The following is a 24825-nucleotide window of genomic DNA, read 5'->3' as shown; positions in this document are numbered from 1 at the left end:
AAAATTAAACACGTAATAAATATCTGACATTTGATCAGATATTGAATAAGCGATTACATCGTTTTGTCAAATTTTGTCAAATAATATTATTGTCTCAATACTTGGAAAATAATATCAGTTGTGATATAATGAGAACAATGGTCAATAATTTTAAAAGACGACTGTACTTTGAGACGAAGTTATTCAGGATTCGTTCGGGTATATTCGCCTATCTTCGCTGGAATTATATTGACCCACAAATTACCTCCCTTACTTGTCGACACGCGGTTAGATGAACATGCTGATTTGTATTTCGGCGCGAATTTCTCATAAAATCTCTTTTTTCGTAATGAATGAATGAAAAAAATGATAATTTCAAATAAATAATATATAATTTTTTAATTATTAATGACAATTTAATTCCTTTTTTATAAGATAGACTTAAAAATAAAATTTTAAAAGAAAATTTTAATAACAATTAAAAAAGACAATTTTATAAATAGCAATGAATATATTTTCATTTTTCATAAATAATGTTTGATAAAATTGATTCGACAAGTATCGCGAACGATTCTTTTGCAATTTGTAAACAATGAATGAATAGGAACGAAACGAGGCATTTGAATCGGTTGAATGTGTAGAAGGTAAGATATACATAGATAATAATATACATAGGGTCAGATCGCAAAATGGTAATATCCGCCAATCAAATCTGCATTTATGTGTACACCCTGTCCTATATATGTAGAATCGAAAGGTTCGTTCACCCGTTCCTTTTAACTTAAGAGATATTTTAATTACTGGATCAAAATGGATAGTTGTAATCAATTAACACGAATTAGCTGGAAATACGATCTATCGATAAAATAAGTGATTGATGAACGATGAATTAAATAATATATCAAAGGTGGGAAATTTTATTCGGTCAGAAGCGGGTGCGGTGCGTGAGGTCAGCAGTTAAGAGATCTCTTTTGTCAGAGAAGAGTCGTCGAGCGGATACACGTTTAGTCGCGCCCTCGAGCTTGCTCACACCATCGTTCGTGACGATTATACGTTCTACTGAACGTTTCTCGTTCTCCGGACCTCGGCCGGACCACATTATCTAACTCAACTTCGATTGGAGATCATTAACTCGTTCTTTCCAATTTGTGTCATTTCAATATTAAATAGAAATCATGAAATATTCGATACTATTGAGCTTATTAATCACTTGCTTGATTTGGTCACCAATTGTTCATTGTGGGGTTCGTATCATAATCTTTAAAAATATACACAACTTCGTTTATATTTTATTATTTTCTTTTTCTTTTTGCAAACAATTTATTACTTTTTTCTTTAAAAATTTGATTTTTCTCTCTGGAAATTCGAAAAAAAAAGCAAAAATAATGGTCGCGCGGTTGCAATTGTGCGCGTATCGCGCTTTGGCAAAGAATACAATTATGTGAGTATTTATAAAAGAAGAAAAAAACACGATGATAAATTAATATAAAAGAGAAAGAAAAAGAGAAGCATAATTTTGCATTATTATTATTGAAATTATATTATATTATATTTATCTCTTCTAAAAAAAAAAAATGTTTCATAGACACGACCGAGTTTTGTCTCTGACGAGATGATCGCAACAGCAGCCAGCGTGGTGAATGCTTGCCAGACACAGACAGGAGTGGCAACAGGTAAGATTCGTGACAAATTTTACTCGATCGATTCATTTTCATTTTTTTTTATTCTTGTATTTTTTTATTTTAGTGGATATAGAGGCAGTAAGGAATGGTCAATGGCCCGAAACACGTCAATTAAAGGTAATAATGCATAATAAATCTCACGAGTCAATCTGTAGGTATAATCTCACGATTTATTAAACAAAGGAAAAAAGCGTTCTTTTTATTTTTCAGTGTTACATGTATTGTTTATGGGAACAATTCGGATTGGTGGATGACAAGAGAGAACTCAGTTTGAACGGCATGCTCACATTTTTCCAAAGAATACCAGCATACAGGGCTGAAGTTCAAAAAGCGATCAGCGAGTGCAAGGGGATCGGTAAATATTTGGGTATCTATATATTATATTTTCGTATATTCTTCGTTTTAACGATAATCGAGCGTTTTCGAAATTTATCTTCTGTTTCTTTTCTTCCATAAACCCTTCGTTTCTCTTCTTCCGTAAAATTTTTATTTCTTCGCGTGAAGTTTGTTATTTATTTCCTATTCAATTTTATCTCGATTGCACACGATTTCGATTAATCGAACCGGACAAAATTATTTTGATCGCTGATCAATCGTTTCTTTTAGCAAAGGGCGACAATTGCGAATACGCGTACAGATTTAACAAATGTTACGCGGAATTGTCTCCACGGGTGAGTATCTAATAATTTTTATTTGACGAAAATATTCTTGTTTTTATCTTTTATTTCAAATGATGATCTCTTTTCCTTTATTCCAGACGTATTATCTATTTTAATCGAGTTTCATCTGAGCCAAAAAAAAAAACAAGATCAAAGGAAAATGATGACTGTAGGACGAATCGAAACTCGGGTAGAATCTTGATTCGTTTTATCATAAAACGGAATCATACACCGTTTGAATGTAGACGACGACTCTCTGTACGGGAAAGAAGTTAATAAAAAAAAGAAAAAGAAAAAAAAAGGAAAAAAAAAAAAATTCGAGACATCTATGTTATTTGTCTTACTGTTTCCTATATCAACATTTTGAGATATGTATCCTTTGTGTTTTTATTCATTTTAAAGATATTTCGAAAATGTTGATATTACAAAACTGGAGTAACCGTTTAAACTATCCAGTTGATCGCAATTTCCGATGCTTGGTCGGTCCAATTGTCAATTGAGGTCATGATTAAGCGTGCACGATAGAAAGGAATGATTTAAGAACGAGATAAATTTCGTTTGAATAATATACATTGTAGTAATACAACATAACAATAGCAATTTTTTTAAATTAAAAACCAACAAATTTTACAATATTCATGTAACAACGTGATTGATTAAATAACGCTCTCTCTTTTATATATAAAAAATGAACAGTTCGACTATCCATATTTAATTGTTACGTATGTATCGGATAGAAGGAAACACGTTTTAATTAACGTCGTTTCCAAGATGTTCAAATACATAAGCTCTGCATATTAATTAAACGTTTTGCATTACATTGTATTTCATTCTCAGGCTTCGATAATTACCTCTTTGTTATAAATTAATAGCTCGTATTAACGCTAAATTTTGTACTTTTGTCAGAGTTTAAGTTTTTCTTTGGCTGTTGTACCGTATTATTAGATAAATGTTCTTGATAAAGAAGAAACGTTTGCATATTCATTAGACGAGCAAGATTTGATTCGTGTTTTTGAATTGATACGTACAACAATTTGAAAATTATGGCGACCAATTATCACTTCCCGTTTGGGCAAAAAGTGAACACCTATAAATGCTACGAATTCGTTACCAGGAAAACAGTTCACTAGAGTATTTTTGTACATAAAGAATCATTTTTTTTATTTATCTATCAACTGCAACGTTGAGAAAATGAGAGCAGCAGAAATTCGGCTGGTATCATTGTATTATCTGATATTGCAAATCGTTCTCGTTTACGGAGTCATCGTAAGTATTAAAGCATATATTTTATAATCTTTTTTCAAAATAACCGAAATTTTTTAACAATTAAGAGCGATATCGATGAATTCAGAGAAATGACATCTAAATACAGGAAAAAATGTATCAGCGAGACTAAAACGACAGTTGGTAAGCTACAAGATATAATCGGTGAAATTTTTTAATTTGATTGTTTAAACAATCTAACAATGATATAATTTTCCAGAGGTTGTCGAAGCTACGGAATACGGAGAATTTCCTGAAGATGAGAAATTGAAATGTTACTTCAATTGCGTACTTGAAAAGTTTAATGTGGTAAGATTCGTTGCTTATATTATTATATTATTATATTATGTATATATATATATACATATATATATGTTTTGTATAGTACAGATGGATAAGAAAAATGGAAAGATAAAATATAATTTACTGAAAAAAGTAATTCCAGAAGCATTTAAAGAAATAGGTAAAGAGATGATTGATACTTGCAGCACTATCGGTAAGTATTCCAAAGAATCGTGAATTTTTTTTGCTATTTTTAATGCTCTTCCAAACGTATAAATTTATTATTTTGATAATTTATTTGAATTTTGAATCTAATTGAATTTTTCTTTTTTTTATTATTATTTTTAGATTCAAACGACAAATGCGAAAAATCTTTTATGTTTATGAAGTGTATGTTCGAAGTCAATCCCATAGTAAGTCAAATAGAATACATTATTTACAGACGAATATAATATCAAAATTGCGAGAATTGTTTTCATAAAAAGAATATTTTTCATTTTCTGTTTTCTAGGCATTTATTGCTCCGTGATCACCAGAAATACAAATTGTGGATCATTACTGTTATAAGATAAATTTATGTTGGATCCATATTTCATAAAAATATAATTGTTTATGAAAATGCGAAATATATGTTAGAAACATATCGACCAACGTTTTGTCTTGAAAATCGTTCACACGGTAAAAAATATTCGGATAAAATAGTATTCGCTAAATTTCTTCGTTCATATAGTATACACAGTATACAATGAAACACAACGAGATCAATTAAGTTTCTAATCACTGTGACTATATCGCTAACAATTCTTAATGCTACGTTTTACGCGGTTTCGTCTTTCTTTTATTGATGTTCATTATTTGTTCGACTATAATATCGTCTGCTCGTGGATCGATAGGAACAGCTTGTACCGGTGTTCTCGAGATCGGCACCGGTTTCGACCACCTTTCGATCAGAGTGTTCAACCATAACCAAAGTTTTTCACGATTGAAGAATGCAAACGCGATAAACATGATAAATGGTAACGCAACTATTGATGTCTGATTCATATCGCTTTGATCGACTTTTCGTTCTGCGTTGAACGTCAATTTCACGTATTTAAACGACGAGTTTGCCTCGAAATAAAATGGTATAGTTCTGTATTTGTGTAACGTATGAGACAGAGACGACTCTAATTGTACGAAGTACTTTTTACCATCCGCCTGTAGGGGAGGCAAATGCACGAGAAAACCGGCGTTATAAGCGCTGCCAACTTTGTTGACTTGCTGAGATTCTAATTTTGATGTGTATATTGGAGAGTCCGGTGCATCTTCTCTGCATAATTTTACCTTCAATGTACGATAGTGTTCCGGTTGTGCGGACATAATATGTACTGAGACATCGGTACGCGATATCGGATGAAACGCAACCAATCGAAGATTTCGAATGTCGGATGATGTTTGCACTAATGTCGAGTTAGGACTGGTTCGTTGAATATGCGCATTAACTTCAGCGTTCGGTTTCAGACGGAACACATAGGTACACTATATGAAAGAACAAACAATTGCTTTTTAAATTTTTTAAATAATTTTAAATGAATGAGCTTAGATAAAATACGAAAAAAAGAAAGGAAAAAGCTATAAAAAGAAGTCTCGCTCACCGTTGGTTGAAGCCCACGGATTCGGAAGCTACCATTTTCTTCCGTGGTCGCTTCTTCTTGAAGATGCTCGCAATTTTCTTGTCCCTGAACTTCAACCAGCAGGCCGGTTTCAGGTTCACCGTTTAGAGATGTCACGGAACCGTATGCACTAAATGCGACTCTTTTTCCGAATAGATTCACTTTTATCGTAGCACCTTCAACAACTTTGATCATTTTCGACGGAGGATCAAAACGATATTCCTTCATCATTGGTCTTAAATAGTATTCGCCAGGGGATAAAGAATTGAAGATTAATTTTCCATCCTCGCCAGTAATGCTGTTCTTTCGATAACTTTGTCCACCAGATAATGATAATAGTACACCCTAGTGAACACGATAATTCATTTATATTGTATAATTATAATTTTTTATTTTTATTCGTTTATACGCACCTGGAGGGAAATATTGTCAGCTTGGTCTGATACCTGTACAATAATTTCAGCCAATTTGTGAGCTGTAAATACTCCGTTGGAATCGGGTCCCGTGATTACAAATCCTTCTTTTTGTGCAGTAACGCTAACGAGAAAAAAAGAATAATTTAAAAAAGTATGTATTTTAAAAAAAGAAAAAATAAATATTTTTTGAAAAAAGAAAAAAAGCATATATATATACTTGTATTCTATTTTTCCGTCTAAAGGACCAATATTGTATGTTCCATCTTTTTGAGTGATAAGCGTGTGTATTGGTATAGTTTTATCGCTATCAAATATTTGTATGGTAACTCCTTCCAAAGGTGGATTGATTTTACCAGCAATTATCTATACAATGCATAAAAAGATTTTAATATATTAATGTATCAAATAATTAATATATCAAATAATTTTTTCAATTTGATATTTAAATAATTTTTATGACATATACTTTTCCTAAATCACCAACAAAAATTGCAACGTCATCTTGACAATCGTTCACACCCAATACTTTCAATGATGCTGGACTAAATAGAAGAATATTTGATAATGGTGTTATAGTATAAATGTTATCTGTCTTTGCTTTAAATTCGAATTTATATTTGTACAGATTTTCATGGCGCGTCCAATTCAATGGACCAAGTCTAAATTAATAAAAATGATGAAAACGTTAACATTAATTTATATTTCTAAGATATATTAAACTATAATGCACATTACTTACATTATAGTATCATCTGCATTTTCAATTTTTACTTTAACTTCATTTAACGCAGAATGACTCATAATACTTCCTATGTGACTGTGTTCTGTCGAATGTAACAAAATAGGAGAAATAGTACTGGTATCCCATGTGTAAGATAATTTTTCATAAACATGACAACTTTTCGGTATAAACGTATACATTCCAGGTTCGGACACACAATGCTTCGTACTTCCTTTATTCAATACTAATGTTAATTTTTTCAATTCGTTTGATTTCGAATATTCAACTATAGTATCGTGAGAAGAAATGAAAGTAACAGAAAATCCAGTTTGTTCAAATGGCGGCAATTCGGATCGTTCTGAAGTCACAGAAATTCTGTAGCTAGGATTCATCCAACAAAAAACATCGTTGTCTATTAGTACTTCGTAATGACCCGGTAATACATCCGTAAATTGATATTGGCCAGCTGCATGATTAAAAAAAACTTTACACAAAAAACGGTAGTATCGAGCAAATTAATTGTACAATATACCTGTAATAATAAGAACGTGTTCTGTAATTGATAATATTTATATTATATTTTTTATAATATTCCATTCAAATGTACAATAAAATTCTGTTTTTTCAACACGTGCTCATTATCGCAGGATTTTTAAATAAAAGAAAATAATATACAACAAAAGATCAAAGTGAAATCTTACCTTTTGTTTGAATCGTTTTTATTGTAATACCGTCAAGTACCTTTAACGTTACAGAAGCTTGACTGCAATCGGTTTCCGGTAAACATTTTACTGTTCCTGTTAATGTAGCTTTTAACTGTAAGAAGTTAATATTATGCACCGGTCGAGATGATACTTCGATTGTTTGTTGTAGTGGAAAAAATCTTAAAAAAAAAAATAATATCAAATGTTACATATCAATTATTAAATATTAAAATTCATTGCTTCAAAAGAATTAAACTTCAGAATATATTAGTTATATATATTAAAAAATGTACAAAATGATGGTAAACTTACTGTAAACCTTTTGCTCTTTCATCTTCGCTTACAATAACGCTTAATTGATATGTATCAGGACTAAGATATACACAAAATTCGCCTGTTTTCGAATCTATTTCAATTTCTTTTGTAAATGTGATGGCTGTATTATGTATAGATACTTTTCGATAGTTTAAATCTCCTCTTGTTGATAAAGTAACTTTGCCGCAAATTTTATATGCTGTTGGTATTAAAACTGGAAGTTCCGGGGAACTGGGAGAAATCTTAACTGATTTATCATTGAATAATAAATCTTCTATATATTAAAAATAATAAAATCAATAATTTGAATTCGAATTTAATCTGAAAATATAATAATAAGCAAATAGGACATACCGCTTTCAGCTTTAAGAATATATTGACCAGCTTTCATATTATCTAACACATATTTTCCATGATTATCTGTTATGGCAACTTGTTTTTGAGAAAGTAAAATTTTTGCTCCTGGCAAAGGATCGCCATTGCTGGCAGTACGGACAATACCGTTTACCGTAAAACCAGTTACTTTAAATCCTTGGCGTAATACGACGCTGCCATGACTTACTTTAAATAACAATTCAGGTGGCTGAACATCAAATTTAGTTTGAGCCCCGGCGTAATATGGAACAAGATTATATTCGCCAGGTGATAAACTAGGAAATACAAATTTACCGCTTTTGTCAGATACAACATGACAAAGAGGTTTTCTAGATTCAAAATCTTTGCTTATAGGTGTTGTTGCACAATTCTTAGCTACACCGTTCTACGAAATAAAAATAATTTATTACTTAAATAATTTATTAATTGAAAAATTATTAAAAAAGTAAAGAAAAAAAAACTTACACCAAATAATACAAATGTTACACCACTAACTGCTTCTTCTTCACTGGTAACTCGACCACTCACGTCATAACCGAAAATTATTAAACTATCATCTGGAAGTTCTGTGTTGCCTTCACGTACCGTTACTCTAACTGTATTTGTTTTGAACATCCATCTGTAACAAAGACATAACACAATATAATGTATAATTTCTTAATAAACAAAACAAATATAATAGATGACTCACATAGTATGAGATGCAATAAGTACATATTGTCCAGGTTGAATTGGAGTAAAGTAAAATATACCACCTTCCATAGTAATTGTTGTATCAACAGGAACTTGCTCATTATTTTCTTTATACAATGAAACTGTAACATTTTTAGGACCAGAATCTGATCCTAGACTAATAACCTAAAATATATAAATATATTTTTATGATAATGTTACAAATGATTACTTCAGTTTCATATATTTTTGTTTTTACAATAAATATATTTTAAATATATTACCCTGCCTGTGATACCAAAACCTTTGAAAGTAAAATTAATATCTGTACCCTGACTACAGGCATCTGTTATTCCATCTACATTCAATAAGACTTCTGTAGGTTCAAAACTCCATCCTCTGGGTGGATCTACCTAAATGTTTTAAAGAAAAATAATATTCAGAAATGAATGTAAATTTGTTCTTATTCTTAATTTCTAAATTCGCTAAAATCTATTGTTATAATAAAATGATAAACATGAAATTTTGCTATAATATATATATATTCTACATTACCTTTAGAATGTATTCCCCTTTATCATACAAAGGAAGAAAGTAATATCCACTATTAGGGGCACATTCTGTAAAATCTTTAAGACTACCAGCTTTCGTATATCTAAATAAATTAAAAATGTTACATTTTTTATTTTATATTTTTTATTTTATGAATTTATTTTATAATTCATTGATGAATTACTTACAACTTTATTTGTACTTTGGAAAAATCTATATCGGCATGACTTTTCAAAAATCCACCACAACCTAAAATATCTTCAGCATTAGAATATGTAAGTAGAATATAAAGAAAAAATGTTGAAAACAAAAAAATTATTGGTCTCATTGCTTATTTATCTCATTCGATATTTAATAATTTATATTATACAACTTCCACCGACGCGTAACCTCACAAATATATACGACTATATATAAATAGTGGGATAAAGAGAGAAATAGCTTGAAAATGTAGAAATTAACGCCATCTATAGAATCGCAAATGAAACTATTATAGATAAGAAGAGAAATAACGTGAGAAAAATAAAGATAAAGTAAAAACTTATTTTTAGCGCCATCTCTACTTTCTTGTTTTTGTAAATCAAGAGATAACATTAATAGCAAATTCCTATTATCTCTCATATATATTATTTTCTATTTTTTCTTTCTGTGTTTCATTTACGACACTCTAAAGATGGCACTAATTTCAATATTTTTATCTTATCTCTATCCTTTTTTCACTATTTGCTCTCTTTGTCTATACTTGTTCGATTCAAACTTTAATTTTACTGCTTCAGTACATAAATTCAATTGTTTATGACTTTTTATGGCTATATATGATATATTTTGAAAGTGACTAGTTACTACTGATCATAAATATAACGATTTGTGTTTTTTGTGCAAAAACATCTACGTGTTTGTGCAATTAATTTTAGAAGAGTAGTGTCGTCTCTAAATTTGCAAACTGATCATTCATGTCATAACCTCTACGACTATATTATTTAAATATATAAGTATATAACAAAAAAATTAAAGAAAAAAAAAAATTTCGTTAGAATGGTGAAAATAGCATTACAGATGAAAGCTACATTAGAAAATATAGGAGAACTAAAACCATCGGGAGCAGAATTCAGATGGTATCTCAAGTTCACTTGCTGCAATTGTGGCGAAGCATCAGAAAAATGGAATTATGTGTCTTTGAACGAATCTACTCCAGCTCAAAGAGGCAATGCAGTGAATCATTTTATTAGTAAATGCAAACTTTGTTCTCGTGAAAATTCCATGAGTATCTTGGAAGATTCCATTAAATCATTTATCGCGAATGATCAAGACAAATTTCAAACAATAGTTATATTTGATTGTCGAGGCATCGAGCCCAGTGACTTTTCGGCAAGGGAAGGTTGGATTGCTAAAACTATCAATGGCAAAGAATTTACAGATGTTGATTTAAGTGAAGGAGAATGGGTCGATTACTGTGATAAGATTAAAGAACCTGTTGGAATTTATGAAATTGAACACAAGTTTGAAAGAATGAAGTAATAAGTATTTAAATGAAAAATCTACAATGAAAGTGTCAAATGCATTAATTTTTTATTTTAATCTATCCACATATTACGATGTTATATGTCTGCATTAAAATTTTTCTTTACGTTTTTATGATTCTTTTCATTTTCTTTATTCTACCAAATTTTACTTTTAAATAAATTTTTTTTAGATAATTTAACTTATATAAGTTATTGCGCATAAATAAGCGGACATTTAAAAGCATCTATAAACTTGTAATTTTCTAATGTAGGTTATGAAATATTGCGATCAACGAATCAAATATTTATGCAGTATCATTATTAAATAAAAGAATGTGTATTTACTGCTAATGTATGAAAATGCAGAATAACAATCTTATTGGATATTTATGTACATACCACATACACAATTTGTATATTTATTTTATAAAAATAATTAGAATGCAAACAGCCTTTATTATTATATTTTGTTATTATTACTAGCTTAAAAGAAAAAAAAAATAAAATAGCAAAAAAAATAAATCAAGAATATCGAAAGATCATTTAGAAAAAAATTAAGGCAAATAAATGCACATTTCCAACGACATAATATAATTTATTCATAATCATATAAAAAAAGACCATTTAATCGTGTAAATGGTTTAGTACAGAGAAAACTGCAACAATAATTTCATATTTCTCTTTCAAGTTCATTAAAAGTTGCCGATTGTACCCTGCATAAATAATCGGATGACTAGCATTACGCGTTAGCAGGGGAAAGGTTGAAAATTTTTATTCATTAACCAATAAACAAGTTGTCAAAGACTTTGAACAAGATATATCAGTTATGTAATTAGAATTCGTTCTTTAATGTAGTAGTAGTACCTTCGGAATGTATCGGTCTACTTAATTAGTTGAAATAATGAAAACTGTAAAGATGATGATAAAATGATGGTGATGATAATAGTAATAATAATGGTAAAAATAATAGTAATAGTAAAAATAATAATAATAGTAATAATAATAACGAAAATGATGATGATGACAATAATGACAACAATAATTATTTACTTATATAATAAGGAAAAATTAAATCCTTTTTAAATGAAAATTAAACATACATGTATACATATATATCTATATGTATACATGTATGTGTATAATATATGTATATGTGCGTGTGTATATATATATATATATATGTATAAAATTTTTGAATGAATTGACCTGAGCCGAACATGATTCAACGTGAAACTGGTAAACATTTCACGCGTTACGGCAATAATTCTAAACTGGCTAAGAAAAATGTAATCACAGTTCCCAACGAAATAGGGAAATAAATCACAAGAGAGGATCGAAAAAAACGATTACGACATATTATGGTCGATAACTGGCAAACTAGCTAGCGCACTAATATTTGCTACTACTATTGTTCTCTAACTTTTTTTTTTTTTTACTATGGTCTCTAGCACATCTAACACAAACATAAATATCGTGTGCGTATTATATGTCGCTGCCTCTTTCCAAGAGAACTCGAAACATATAGATCACAAAGAAATAATCACTATCGAAACGCTTATGATCTAAAGATGTAATAATATAATATATAATTATCAATAACGCTATCAGTCTATTCTCACAAAAATATCACTGTGACTGAAAGTATTTCGTTCTACTGAACCGTCAGAGTCAAATTTTTACCCGTCAAAGAACAAAGAAGAATATTTATTTTTCGCAACGGATCGAAACGGAAGAACTAAGTCGTCGACGATATAATAAATTTGAATCTGACGATCATGGAAGATCTCTCGACGATTTCTCCGACGCAATCGACGGTATCGTTTCTCTACGAAACTCAGAGAAATATATTCTAGTAATAGCTTTTCTAATATTTACGAACGTCTATATAGCATACAATGCTATTATCAACTAAACAATTCTATACTACCTTGCTAGGTTATTATCTTTGGTATACTAACGGGAAATGTTTGTTCCACCGACAGAATCGACAACTTTGCTTCTAGTTCCATTGTTATCTTGACCATTTTTCTTCGGAAGTAGCAATTACGAAGTAAAAATAGGAACATTACGAGTTAATATAATATGTATAATATGTATGTATGGAAAGTTGGGATGATACCAGCACGTACGCGAGGATTAGTCCGCGGGTAGGCCCGTGAAGGTACGCGAATCATTCGATCGATAAATGGAAGAAAAGAAAGGAAAAGATTACATCAGGATGGAGTATAAAAAGAGAGAGAAAAATGAGAGGGATGGAATGGGATACTTTTCTGATCTAAATTTTATCCTTACCTTATTCGAATCCTGAAAAACACTTGGAATGAATCACGTACAGCCGCGGCGTAATCGTGTCAGAACAATGCCCAGAAAATATGTAACCCTTTTAATTTTGATTCTCTTACCATATGTAAATAGGCAGAAAAATAGATTGATCTCCTTCTAAATAATTATAGGTAAATTGAAATTCAACTATCGCGTCGATATTTTTCTCGGTGACTCGACACGTTTCGAAAACATCGCACATTTATAATTCGATATAAGATTACACGAAGAAGAGGGTGGCCGTGTTACGTGCGGTTGCTCGTCGCGGGCCGTATAGCGATATAACTTGGTGGATTCGCGAGTTAATTTCACGAGAAGGGAATCGATTGTTTTCGGTTCCGCGCTGGGTTCAAGGCAATCGATCGGTCATTACCGGTTCTAAGCACGTCTGCTTCAAAGTCGCGGACTGATCCTCGAGACTTCGCTTCAGACCCTCGATCGTCTGCATCAGCATTTGCCTTCGCAATTGGGAGAGTTGATGTTGAAAGATTTGCGAATCTTGACCGCTTGTATTCGCAATTAGCCGTTCTTGTCGAAGCCTGGCCACCTTTTCCTTCAATGATTTTCTCGAATCATCTGCAAATGGACCAAGGGGAAATGAAAATCACCGTTACGATAATATCGAGGTACACGTAAATACCTGTATCATCTGTGGCGGTATCTCCATCTGAATTTCTCAAGATGATCTGCTCGCCCAAAGTTTTCTGTATCCTGCCATAAGATGCACTACCCGCGTACACTTTCCTTTTTACCGGCTCACTCTGCGGGCAATAGGAAGATCCTTCTTTTATGGGGCCCATATCGACCGATCTATGAGAACGAAAAGAGAAGACCACTTTTTCAAAATTAGCCTCTGTCAAAATACTCTGGAAAAAAGATCGATCAACATGCTAACCTGAAAGTCATTAGAGGTGCCCGTCTCCTGATATCGCATCTTTCCTCGGAATCCGAGGAACTCGATGTCACTCCATCCTCCTTGCCCGCGTTAGATGATCTCGAGCTGCGAAATTCTTTCCGATTTACCGCAGGAAAGGAATCTCTGTGCGGTAAAATGGCGCTTGGCCTATTAACGAGGTAGGAAATTTGAGATCGTGTCGCGCATCGATCTACGTCCGATCCAAGGATACCGTTGCAATTGAACATCGTCGTGGACACTAGGTTCGTCGTCGTTGACGCTGGGCTCATCGTCGTTTCCGCGTAATCATTAGAATCCTCGTAGATTTTTGGTCGAAGCAGGCTTCTATCCAGTGATTGCTGTTGATTCACCACTCTTTTCGCGGCGAGTGGGGAGTCAACGGAGCATTTGCTCGATTGAAACGTGGGTGCAGTTGGTAAGGAGGCATTACGTTCGGCAAATCGACGAATCGGAGAACAAGTGTGAACAAATTGTTGCCTCTTAGGACTGGTATGTTCGAGATCTTTAATGCTACCGCTCTGTAATTCCGGTTGAGAATTCCTGCTTTTGGAAAGGGCAAGCTCTATGTTCAACTCTGTGTTTTTGATGAGTTCGACACGCTTATTGGCCAGTCCATTGTGAAACTTTCGAGAAGGTGATGGCACGATAGGTAAACTGTTCTGATTCTTTTGCATATTGACCAGAATATTTTCAGCCTCGAGAATCAGTTCCCGATACTTTTTGTCCGCTTCCTTATCGGCCTCGATCAAGGCGATTTCAGAGGCGAATGTGGTCATATATGTGTTGTCGGTATTACCTGTCACCTGTCGTCTAACAAGATTTCCATTCACATAGCTCACCTAAAAATTAAACGAAAAATAAATAGACATGCAAATACATTCTATCATTACGATCGGTTAATAAATATCAAGGGTACCGAATTCGATCGCCTTTTAACGGCATCAGGATCGTTGGTTATAATCCCAACGGCAGGTGATTGTTTGTCGTTTAATCGCAATGGCGACAAATTCTTGTTCACATCGTGTTTTTTCCGGCGTAAACAAATGGGTGTGCCTCCAACGCTTCTACTACCCTGATTGAAACCCGAATTTTTAAGCAACATCCTCTCTACCAACACGCGATTTAAATTCGCTGTTCCATCTTCATCATCGTTATCATCGTCCTCGTCGTCGTTGTTGTCATCGTTGCAAGTGGCCACTCCAACTGCAACGGCATTCGGATCGCGCTTATCAAAATTCGTTTTTCGGCGCTGTAAGGATCTCTTCTTTCGCTTCTCGGTTAATTGCTTCTCATCTATTTGTTTTTTGTGACGTGCTAACTGCTTTTTCGTGCTATTCTTCGCGCTGATCGTTCTACAAACAAAGGGATATTAGCTTAAAATCGAGAAGAGGCAACTGAAAGATTTACCTTTGTAGCATCGTCGCGTCGTCCCTACTTCTGCGCTTCATCAATGACTCTCGCAGTCTGCTGCTTCGTCGAGCAAGTTCGCCGGCAAACGCGAAATAAGTACAATGTCCAGTATTCGTGAAGCGTCCTGTACAATCAAGATTGTCGAGATCGAGGAACGAGCCGTTGTCTATGTAATCAAAATCGTCGTTGTCAAGGGGATCATTTTCATCGCCGGCATCTCTAGTCCCGTCCAAGTCCGACAGAGATTCGATGTAGTCCTCGCAATCGGTTGGATCGCTGTCCGACAAGATGTCGGTCTCCTTCTCGTAGACGTAACTTTCGTCGAACTTGCCCATCATCTCGTTCAAAGTGATGTCATCTTCCGACGATCTGGCGCTTCGCGTAACCGACGACCCGGACGAACCGTTCTCATTCTCGTTCCCGTTATCATTTTCGTTCCTGTTTTCGTCCTCGTTATCGTTGCTGCTGCTACCGATTCCGTTGCTACCACTGCTCACGTTGCTGCTAGTGCTATTGCTGCTGGCGCTGCTGCTGCTGCTGTTACGCCGCTGCACAGACAGTGCTATCTTCGGCCGAATTTCCATGCCAGACGCTATTCTCCAATTTTGGTTTATCCTACGGGGGGAAATGGATTAAATCTTTGCGAGATTAAAGCTCGAATAAGCTTTTTTGAGAAAGTACACGAGACTTTCTCTATCGTATACTAACGGACTCCTTCCTGCGCTAAGACTCTCCTGCTTCAACTCTCTTCTGGCCCGCCCCACTCGTACGCTGCTCGTGTTCACGTCGCTCGCGCTTCCGGATGATTCGGTCAGCTTTAATCCCGAGCCGCTGCTAGTGTCGTCGAGATTCAATCTCGATTTGAAACCAGTTGTACTCGAGCCGGAGGAATTGGCCGAGAGCCACGGATTGGTACGGATCCGGGACCGTTCACGAGGCGATTGAATAGTTGGTGATAATAAAGGCGGTGGTATAGAAGAAGGCGGGACAATTAGATTGCTTCTCGAAGATTCCGCAGAGATCGATTCGGTTCGTCGATGGTATTTCTCTTGTAGTAACGCTCTCTGTTGCAATGATCTATCCTCGTCCAGAAAGTGATCACTGATCTGTTTAATAAAACGAATAGGCATTATTTCGCGATGCGAAATTGATCTCTCTTCAGAAGAAAAAATATCGCATGGATCATCATATCCTTCATTTTTTAGATTAGAATACCTTTTATTCCTTATAGAAATTTAAAATCCTAATTTATTTTTCCTAATGTCAAAAAATGAAAAACACTTTTAACGAACCTTGCTCGGTGTATTATTTGGAAAACCTTTTGTCACTTCGTTGTCCATCATTCCAGACGCGAAGATCGTGGAAGAGGTAGAAGCAGAAGGTTCGATATTCCCGTCGTACCTTCCATGTCTACGTCCAGAGAGCACACTGGTCACCGACAAATCCGACGAATCGATCGATTTCTTTGGTCTGGCGTTGTTATTGTTGTTGTTGTTGTTGTTGTTGCTATTGTTATTACCATTGTTCCCAGTACCTGCATTGGCATTACTTTGAAAGTAATGGGTACCGGTCCTGATATTGATGTAATATTCCGGTGGATAACTGGTTCCGGGTGAGGTACCGTCCGTTGAGTATCCAGTACTATAGGCACTTTCCGGGGAAGAGAGATTCACGCTGCCGGTACCTGCTGACGTACCAGAGGATGCAGTCACGGTGCCGCATCGACTACCTTCACCGTGCAATCGAATTCCATCCACGTTTTTCGAAGAGTCTATCGGATGAACCTGCGAATAATCAGTTCTCGAAATTATTCCGAAAGCCAGAGGATCGTGAAAGAGCAAGCAATTTGTTAGAGTGGAAAGTAGTAGAAAGATAAAGTGAACGAGTCTAATTGGATAGCTGTCAGTTTTCTCGTTTCTTCCACTATCTGATAATTCTTCGTTTTTTCTTCTTTTCTGAACGAAAGAAGAATCATTTTCAAAGAGAAAAAGATAGATCTGACGAAATAAATTGTTGTCGAAAATAATACAGTATCAAAAGAATGGCTACGTGGTCAGAAGATAATTTTAAGATAATTTTAAGATAAAATACTCACTTGGTGCAACGTGGATGATCTGTGGGATCCATGATTACGGGGGGAATTGCAATTAGAGTCAAATCCTTTCTCCCCTTTCTTTCGATCCTTTTTCTTCTTCGAACGCACGATATGTGCCTCCATCCATGTGCGCAGTTTCGTCCCGAACATGATGCGCAACAACGATCGGCCTGCTATGCGGCGCTTTGTTGAAATATCGGCCGTCTTCCTATTCAAAGGCTCCAGATCCTGTCAAGTTTCGACTAGCTTTCAATCGCGGTGACGGTGACGTCGAGGATAACGATGACGATGGCGAGAATGATGCCTCGACGATGATGATGGTGAAAAAGATAATAGGAACGAATCCATTTTGAGAACGAACAGTATCCAACAATGGCGATCCGCTAGTCTTCGATATTCGCTCGAATTATTTTAGGTTAGGTTTTGACTATTTAACATAGAAAACCGAAGCGTTTTTCTGGCGCCGTTCCTCTACCATGCAAGTCAACAAATCTGAAATAGAAGACAAGAAGAATCCTGTATGGCATCATTTCGTATTTCGATCGGTCATTTCCTTTCTTCGTTCGCGTTCGAAATGCGGGAAAAGGAAGAATCGAAGTACACGTATGTTATAGTATGTCGATATGAGAAGACTGGCAACTTGACATTTTCATTTCCGGTAACGTCACGCATTCTACGGTTGTTTCCTTCCATTCTTTGAATAATAGTATTTTTATCATTGGAATAAGAGGCACGTACGATATTATACGATATTGTAAAAATTAGATCAAAATTAAATAGCGAAGAATTATTACATAATTATAACGCAATTGCCTAGCAATAGAGTTTTCCTTAAGAAAAGAAGTTAGTAATTTAGTTGTTCATGGATGGCGCTGTAAAATTGTAAAATTATCAAAGATACCAAAAAAAATATCGAAAATATTTGAAAAGTTTGTAGAAATATAATTTTTATTATAACGAAATATATATTCTCAATAATATTCTCGAATATTTTAAATTTATCTAATATTTTTTTTTAGACAGGGATTTCTCAAAAAGCTTTACAATCTGTTATTTCGTGAGAAACTCGTATCGTTTGAATTGATACCGATACTAAAGACTCGCATTTTTTTCTTTAAAGATTAACTTCATTTGACGAAATAAAATAGCTAAATAAATTTATTTTTGTCATTAACATTCTTTTCCAAAAAAAAAAAAGATTCACACTTTGAAGAAAATAAAGATGGATATGAAATAGGGGAAAAGGAAAAAGAAGGATAGGTCGTTTTTCATGTCCGGAAGAGAGTAAAAACGGTTACAGCGGAAAGAAGGAATCCGAGTCGTGAAAGGAGCGAAAGCTCCCACTTCTTTTCGACACCACAGCGGCGCGCCACGACAAGCCATGCTGTCAGTCTTTGGAAAGAAAATAAAAGAAAACAGACTTTCAGATAAGAGGTATCAAAGAAGAAAAGAATAGCGCGAGAAGCTTTTGTTTCGTCCGCGAGATTTTTAAAGAAAATGTGGCAAACATTCGAGGCCACCAGTCGATCGCGAATCAGACGATTAAGAGTTCCTGAAGCCGGAGAGTTCGTCGAAAGAATCGACGACTTGGGGAAAGCGAGGCTCGTTGTTCGAGCCGACGTTCTATTGTCTGACCCCGGCCGAAGGAGAAACGCTATACAAGTAACGAGAAAACAATCATCGAAGACAATGGATAGTGCTATAGCATCGTGGTTTTATCGTCTAGACGTAGAACAGTGGTGTTGTCCAACTTTACATATTTTACATATGTATATTTACATTATAATTATATTTTTGATTTCGTTCAACGGCGAATAGAAAATCTAAAAGATAAAGAACCAACTTCTGATATTTCAGAATTTAAATGCTAATTTTAAAAGAAACGCATTCGAATGAAAAAAAAAAAAAAGGAGAAAATACGGTGAATGGTATGTCGATATTCCGAGAACAACGAAGCTGATTGAATCGATACGATTATCGTTTCCACGCGATTTCTCGAATTGCGATAAAAGAACGCTCTCGCTTCTGTTCGATCCTTAACCGAACTTTGATCGTATGTCGAAGTCGAAGTGCGACCGACCAATGGTTAACGAGGATGCGATTAATTTCATTAAGATGCTGCGCGGTGAACGTTATGCGCAGACGCAATTTCGCCACGTTAAGATAAAGATAATCGATCGAGTTTTTCTTCACAAGTGCGAACGACGCGCATAAGTTATTATCATGTTTACGATAGATTCGTTGAAACAAACAATGAGAAGGTCATTGCAATTATAATCGGAGAGAAGTGAAATTTGACACGATGGTCTAGGTTAAGAAGTCAAGCAAGAGGATAAACTGTTGAACACAGGGAAGAGAGTGGCTAGTGGCTAGCGAAACATAAGTTCGGAAAGGGTTCGATCGAGCACTAGTGAGTGGGTGGCTCGTTGCGCCGCGGCGTGTCATGGCGGGGCAACGTTGGTTACCATGGCAACTCTTCGAGCTCTCGCCCCAGCCAACCCCCGGGATCTACGCGATAATTGGATCGATCTCGACCAATCATTCGATCGATCGATATATATTTTCCGGTTATCCGTTCCCGTCCGATCAATGACTCGCGACAACTCTCACCTTACTACCCTCGTGTTTCTCGAAAGATATTCCCTTCGAGCGTAAACTTGAACAAGAAGCAAAGAAATCGGTCCACGCGATTTCACGGTTCGATTCTCGATCGATCGATTCGTCCCTTGGCCTCCCTCATCGATCGTAGTCTCTCTTTTTTTCCTGTTTTTATCTCCATTCACTCATGAATCACGAGGTCTAAATATACTAAATATATATATATCTCGTTAAATATATATCTCGATAAATATCTCGTTCATTTAACAATAAATTACGTGCGAATTCTGAGTGGATGTAACAAAGAATTAAAAAATTGAAATTTCAACACAAGGAATAAGAGAGATACCTATTTTCTTTATTATTCATAGATGGATATGATCTTATTATATTGGTATTATTAAAGTTATCAAATTAATTCTTTTTAATCTTAGTTTATAATAAGTGATTGAAGAAAAAATAACTAAATGATTTCAAATTTTTTGTGTTGCAATATATGTCGAGTGATCTTGATAATTTCTTTCATCGATTTTCGTTGCAATGGAATTTATTGATTTCCATTCCAATTTTGTTTATGATATTTTATTTATGCATGTCAAAAAATCCTTAAATAATTGATATTATACGAGTATATATATATATATATAAATATATAATAATTTTTATTTTAAACATATAATATCAATGTGATCGATTAAATGTTATAAATCGAACTATAAAATTATGATGTTTGTGATTGGGAATTATTTAACAAAACTAAAATTCTGAGCTACAGATATGTTATTGACCGGTTACTTTAAACGATCGAGTAGGTCATCGAGTTTCGACGAAATGAATATAGTTATCCCGATAACTGGAAAAACTAGCTTGTCGCAGGTTTGGTTAACTGTCGAAGAAACGATAACGAGACCGGTCCCAGGAATATTTATACAAGCTCAGGTCTCGACTTGTTTCGAGCGATTTTTTCATCAAACGATTTTCGCGATAGACGCGATAGGAGAGGTAAAGTATGCGTATTCAAAGTATGCAAGGCGGGTGGCTGGCAGGTTGCCAACGCATACACTTCAAGAGAACCCTTTTATTCCAACTCTTTTCGACCTTGCACGTTTTCTTCGCGATCTTTGGTTACGAGATTTGAAAATGGAACGACAAGCACGAAAATCGATCTGAAGATGAAATACACGTCCTGCTACAAATAACTTTCACACAGTTCGCTAATGAATTCGAACGAAACATTAATCAGGATAGGAATGGGAAGGGAAATAGCAAAAAGCGTCCCCCTTTGCTCCAGTTGTCGGCGCACCCTCTCTCGGAAAGACTAATTCAAGCCAACTACCCTCGACGCGCATCCTCGTGACCAAAAATAATCCACCTATCCATTCGTCCGTGTCTATTGGTCGCGCGACGAGACAATGTACCCTTCAGTCGAATGGAAACAAAACTAAATCGCTTTCCATATTTTTCCTTTTCCTTCAGTGTCTTTCGTAGCTTGAATATAAGAATTCTCAGAATAAAGTGCACTGCAAGTCAATTACCGACCGCTTCCCCTCCACTTACCGACAGAAAAACTTATCTCGTTCGCAATCGTTTCCTGTCTTCGTTTTACTGTTTTGATTGACGATCCCATCCTATACAGATTTTCTACATGATTCTTCTAAATGATTGTCTTTTATAATATTTTATAATTCTTTTCCTTTTCACAAAATATTGTACACAATATTCCCGCGAATAAACAATATTGCACATTTGGCGTTTCACTAACCTATAAGAGTCGTGCTTTATCGCACGATGCAATGTTGCGTTGATCGAATAAGTATCTTAACCATACTATTCTCGGAGGAGAAACTTTACCCATCATCCTCACGATGTGTAACGTTAGTCGTCTCCCGAATCATCTTACTCTCGATAACATTCACGGTTTTTTTTTTCTTTTCTACTCCCCTTTCTCTTTATCGAAGAAAATATTTCGCGGAAATTCAACTCTTATCCATAAGAGCTTGAACAACGCATCGATGTCTTGCAAAACATCATTAACAGAACTGGTATTTGACGAATGGAAATGGGAAAGAAGGGAACGGAAGCGGTTTCATAGTTTTATCGCGCAAAAAACGCGATCACTTTCGAAGAGGCTGAGACCCATCGTTCTATGGAATGCGACGAGATCTATTTTTGTTTCTTTGTTCAAAATTTTATCAAAAAACGTGCAGTATTTGATTAATCATATCTTCCCTTTTTGTTTAATAATGTTTGAAATATATGTTTCAATATTTTTATTTTTAATATATCGTTTTGAATTTTCACCTTAATCCACGTTTCAAGGCGTATAGGTTATGTAACGATAAGGTATGATATTACGATGATTGAAATAAGCATATTTGGAAAAGAATGCAAATAAGATCACAGGAGATTGAAGTGGGATTATTTATATTTATTTAACAATTTAAAACGATATGTTATTCACGTGAACTTTCTTTCGAAAAAAAAAACAAAAAGATAGAACAATAACGTTTCGTGCGTCAATAATATCCTATTATAACGAGCCCGAAATCATATGCGAAATAACAATGCTTGTCATTTCTATCATCGTTATTATAGTAGTGAGAATACGATCGCTCAATGCTTACTGATAACAATCGGGATATGATTCTTTGCAAATAGAACTTCGTTTAAATAGATGTAAAAAAATTCCGTGTCAAAGTAATCAAAAACAATAAAAATCTAGAAGAAATTGTGTTTGATAAAACAATAAAAATGCTGGGAAGTGATTGTTCGTTAATTGACATGCGATTAAACACGACGAGAAATGAAAAAAAATCGGAACGAAACATCGAAATCGAAATAATTATATTTTTTTACCTTGCTTTCCATTTAACGTCGTCATCCTCCATTAGTTACAATCTCCTCCCGTGTTGAAAATACGAAACTCGAGAATCTCAAATAACGATCTCTTTGTGAGAATAGTGACAATTGCACAATGGTAAAGTAATAATGCGTCTGTTCGATTCGAGAGCGTGTGTGGACCGTTCGAGAAGACAGAAAGGCACGGCCGCAGTGCGGCCGGCACGCGACACTTGGATATCACTTCTCAGAGTAAAATCTCCTTCCTCTCTGACTGTTCCGACGAGACTGAGCGCCGCCGACCACGCACCCTTATTGGGCGAGCACATTGCAGGGCCGTATTCGAATAGGGTGCTCTCCCTCTATTCCCTTCTACCTGCTGCCGCTCGCTGCTCGCTCTGCTCTCCGCTCTTTTCCATCAATACGAGTCATCCCAGCATCTCGCTCTAGGAACATCGACACGAACGAGACCATACTGACAATGAGAGTCGAGAGACTACCGTGCTTCGAGTCGTACCTGATTTCATGCTATATACGTATTCCAGAGCTTGAACGATAAAAAGCGACCGATTCCTACCATTCCTATCGTTAAGAGCATGGGAACGAACGACTGTATATCAAATCGATTAATTCGATTGAATTTCGAGTCGAATTCGATAATCGTTATTATTCAACGAAAAAACGTTTAAAGGTTAGGGCGCGCAATTTTCATAAATCGATAATAATATTAATAATATTAAGTGAATGAAATATCATTACGTGCGATAAATATAAACAAAACAACAATGAATGGAATGACAAACAATGGAAGCTACGACCTTGAAGTTTCGATACATCCCTGCAGAAATGGTTAAACGGGACACCCTTCAACAACGTAGGGTAGCCGGATCCAATCGAGGGGACTTTGGAGAATTCCCATTCCCTTCACCAAGCATTACCTCAACGAATAGGGAAAAGACACGAATTTCCATTTTACCGTATATTTTCGTAAGCTCTTAACGATATGTAAGATGATTCGATCAAATTTACGAGATACATAGCCGATGTATTAATTATGGGTACGATTAATATTTTTTTCTTATCATTTTCTCAAAGATATAAGATATAAAATTTTATAAAATAAATTTGACTCGAGTCATTGAATCGCGGCCAAGTTCGAGATACGATGTAATCGTTTAGCCCTTTTCGACTTTGCCTTTCTTTGTTCACGGCTTTTGGCTTTCGATGAAACGACGAACGAACTATCTGAAAGTATTGAAACCTTTCGCTTTTATACTTCCAAATGAATGCCTTTCGGGGTTGCACGGTGAACAAAAAAAAAAAAGATTATCGATTGCTTGGCCGAATACCTGCTGCGAGCTTTCTCGCATTTACATATCTGCATTCGGAACCGAATGCTGGAATGTCGGTTCTCGTCAATTTTTTATTATCTTCTTTCTTTTTAATTTTTTTTTTTTTCGAGCATCTGTTTACTCGCGACATCCCTTTTTAATCCCTTGAAAGAAGAAAATTGAAAGCACAACGCGGACTCACCGAAGTGATAATTAGGTAGATATGACAATAGAAAGATACAATTCGAATCCACATTTTTAAATCTGGATTTCAAGCAAAAAATAAAATAAAAAAAAAATTCGATTTTGTTTCACTTTTGTAAAGTTTTCAATGATTAATTTCGAAATTTCCTTGGCATTTTGATCAAGACGAAAATAGAAAACTTAAGAAGAAAAAAAAATATAAAAAAAAGCAGAAGGAGAAATATAGAACCCAGGAAAGAAACAAGGACCGGAAATGTAAAGTATGAAGTTGATAGGTAACTGTTGACAGGTCCGACACCCACTCAAGATTCATGTAAAAATAAATTATATTCTTGTT

The 24825-nt window shown here is 34.7% G+C and overlaps 3 protein-coding genes across 10 annotated transcripts; 2 read left to right on the top strand and 1 right to left on the bottom strand.

Moving 5' to 3' along the window:
- The first annotated feature begins 418 nt into the window (after positions 1–418).
- LOC108003002 (general odorant-binding protein 83a) lies at positions 419–4508 on the top strand. 8 transcript variants are annotated; one of them, XM_062080348.1, is made up of 7 exons: positions 419–623; positions 1565–1652; positions 1726–1778; positions 1872–2028; positions 2268–2332; positions 2419–4278; positions 4377–4508. In XM_062080348.1, the coding sequence occupies exons 2-6, from the start codon at positions 1592–1594 to the stop codon at positions 2434–2436; spliced, it is 354 nt and encodes a 117-aa protein (XP_061936332.1). In that variant the 5' UTR covers positions 419–623; positions 1565–1591; the 3' UTR covers positions 2437–4278; positions 4377–4508. The 8 variants fall into 8 exon arrangements, with proteins under 8 accessions (XP_061936332.1, XP_016920526.1, XP_016920525.1 ...); XM_017065037.3 differs by lacking the exon at positions 419–623 and adding an exon at positions 1080–1223 and having other exon boundaries at positions 1872–2016; XM_017065036.3 differs by lacking the exon at positions 419–623 and adding an exon at positions 1080–1223.
- On the bottom strand, positions 4355–23248 carry LOC108002996 (uncharacterized). The gene is given in 24 exon segments (XM_062080349.1): positions 4355–5383; positions 5500–5862; positions 5931–6054; positions 6151–6296; positions 6400–6592; positions 6673–7138; positions 7356–7537; positions 7671–7947; positions 8028–8433; positions 8514–8667; positions 8740–8906; positions 9005–9133; positions 9276–9375; positions 12733–12748; positions 12751–12802; positions 13470–13672; positions 13737–13906; positions 13992–14851; positions 14929–15364; positions 15420–16037; positions 16131–16528; positions 16715–17206; positions 17518–17745; positions 22972–23248. Coding segments are annotated over 24 exon segments (6900 nt in total). The 5' UTR covers positions 22984–23248; the 3' UTR covers positions 4355–4675.
- Positions 9761–10905, top strand: LOC108003001 (CXXC motif containing zinc binding protein). The gene has a single exon (XM_017065035.3). The coding sequence runs from the start codon at positions 10308–10310 to the stop codon at positions 10788–10790; it is 483 nt and encodes a 160-aa protein (XP_016920524.2). The 5' UTR covers positions 9761–10307; the 3' UTR covers positions 10791–10905.
- Positions 23249–24825: the final 1577 nt, after the last annotated feature.

The sequence above is a fragment of the Apis cerana genome, linkage group LG10 (assembly GCF_029169275.1).
Source record: "Apis cerana isolate GH-2021 linkage group LG10, AcerK_1.0, whole genome shotgun sequence".
Classification (NCBI taxonomy): domain Eukaryota; kingdom Metazoa; phylum Arthropoda; class Insecta; order Hymenoptera; family Apidae; genus Apis; species Apis cerana.
The sequence above is the reverse complement of the archived record's forward strand: the minus strand, read 5'-3'. Positions and strand labels throughout refer to the sequence as shown.

Bases quoted from the DNA above. Each gene is read 5' to 3' on its own strand.
- LOC108003001 (XM_017065035.3), top strand. From the start codon at position 10,308: ATGGTGAAAATAGCATTACAGATGAAAGCTACATTAGAAAATATAGGA.
- LOC108003002 (XM_062080343.1), top strand. From the start codon at position 3,512: ATGAGAGCAGCAGAAATTCGGCTGGTATCATTGTATTATCTGATATTG. The intron at 3,728-3,803 runs GTAAGCTACAAG...ATAATTTTCCAG, and splicing joins CGAGACTAAAACGACAGTTG to AGGTTGTCGAAGCTACGGAA. The intron at 4,080-4,213 runs GTAAGTATTCCA...TATTATTTTTAG, and splicing joins TGATACTTGCAGCACTATCG to ATTCAAACGACAAATGCGAA.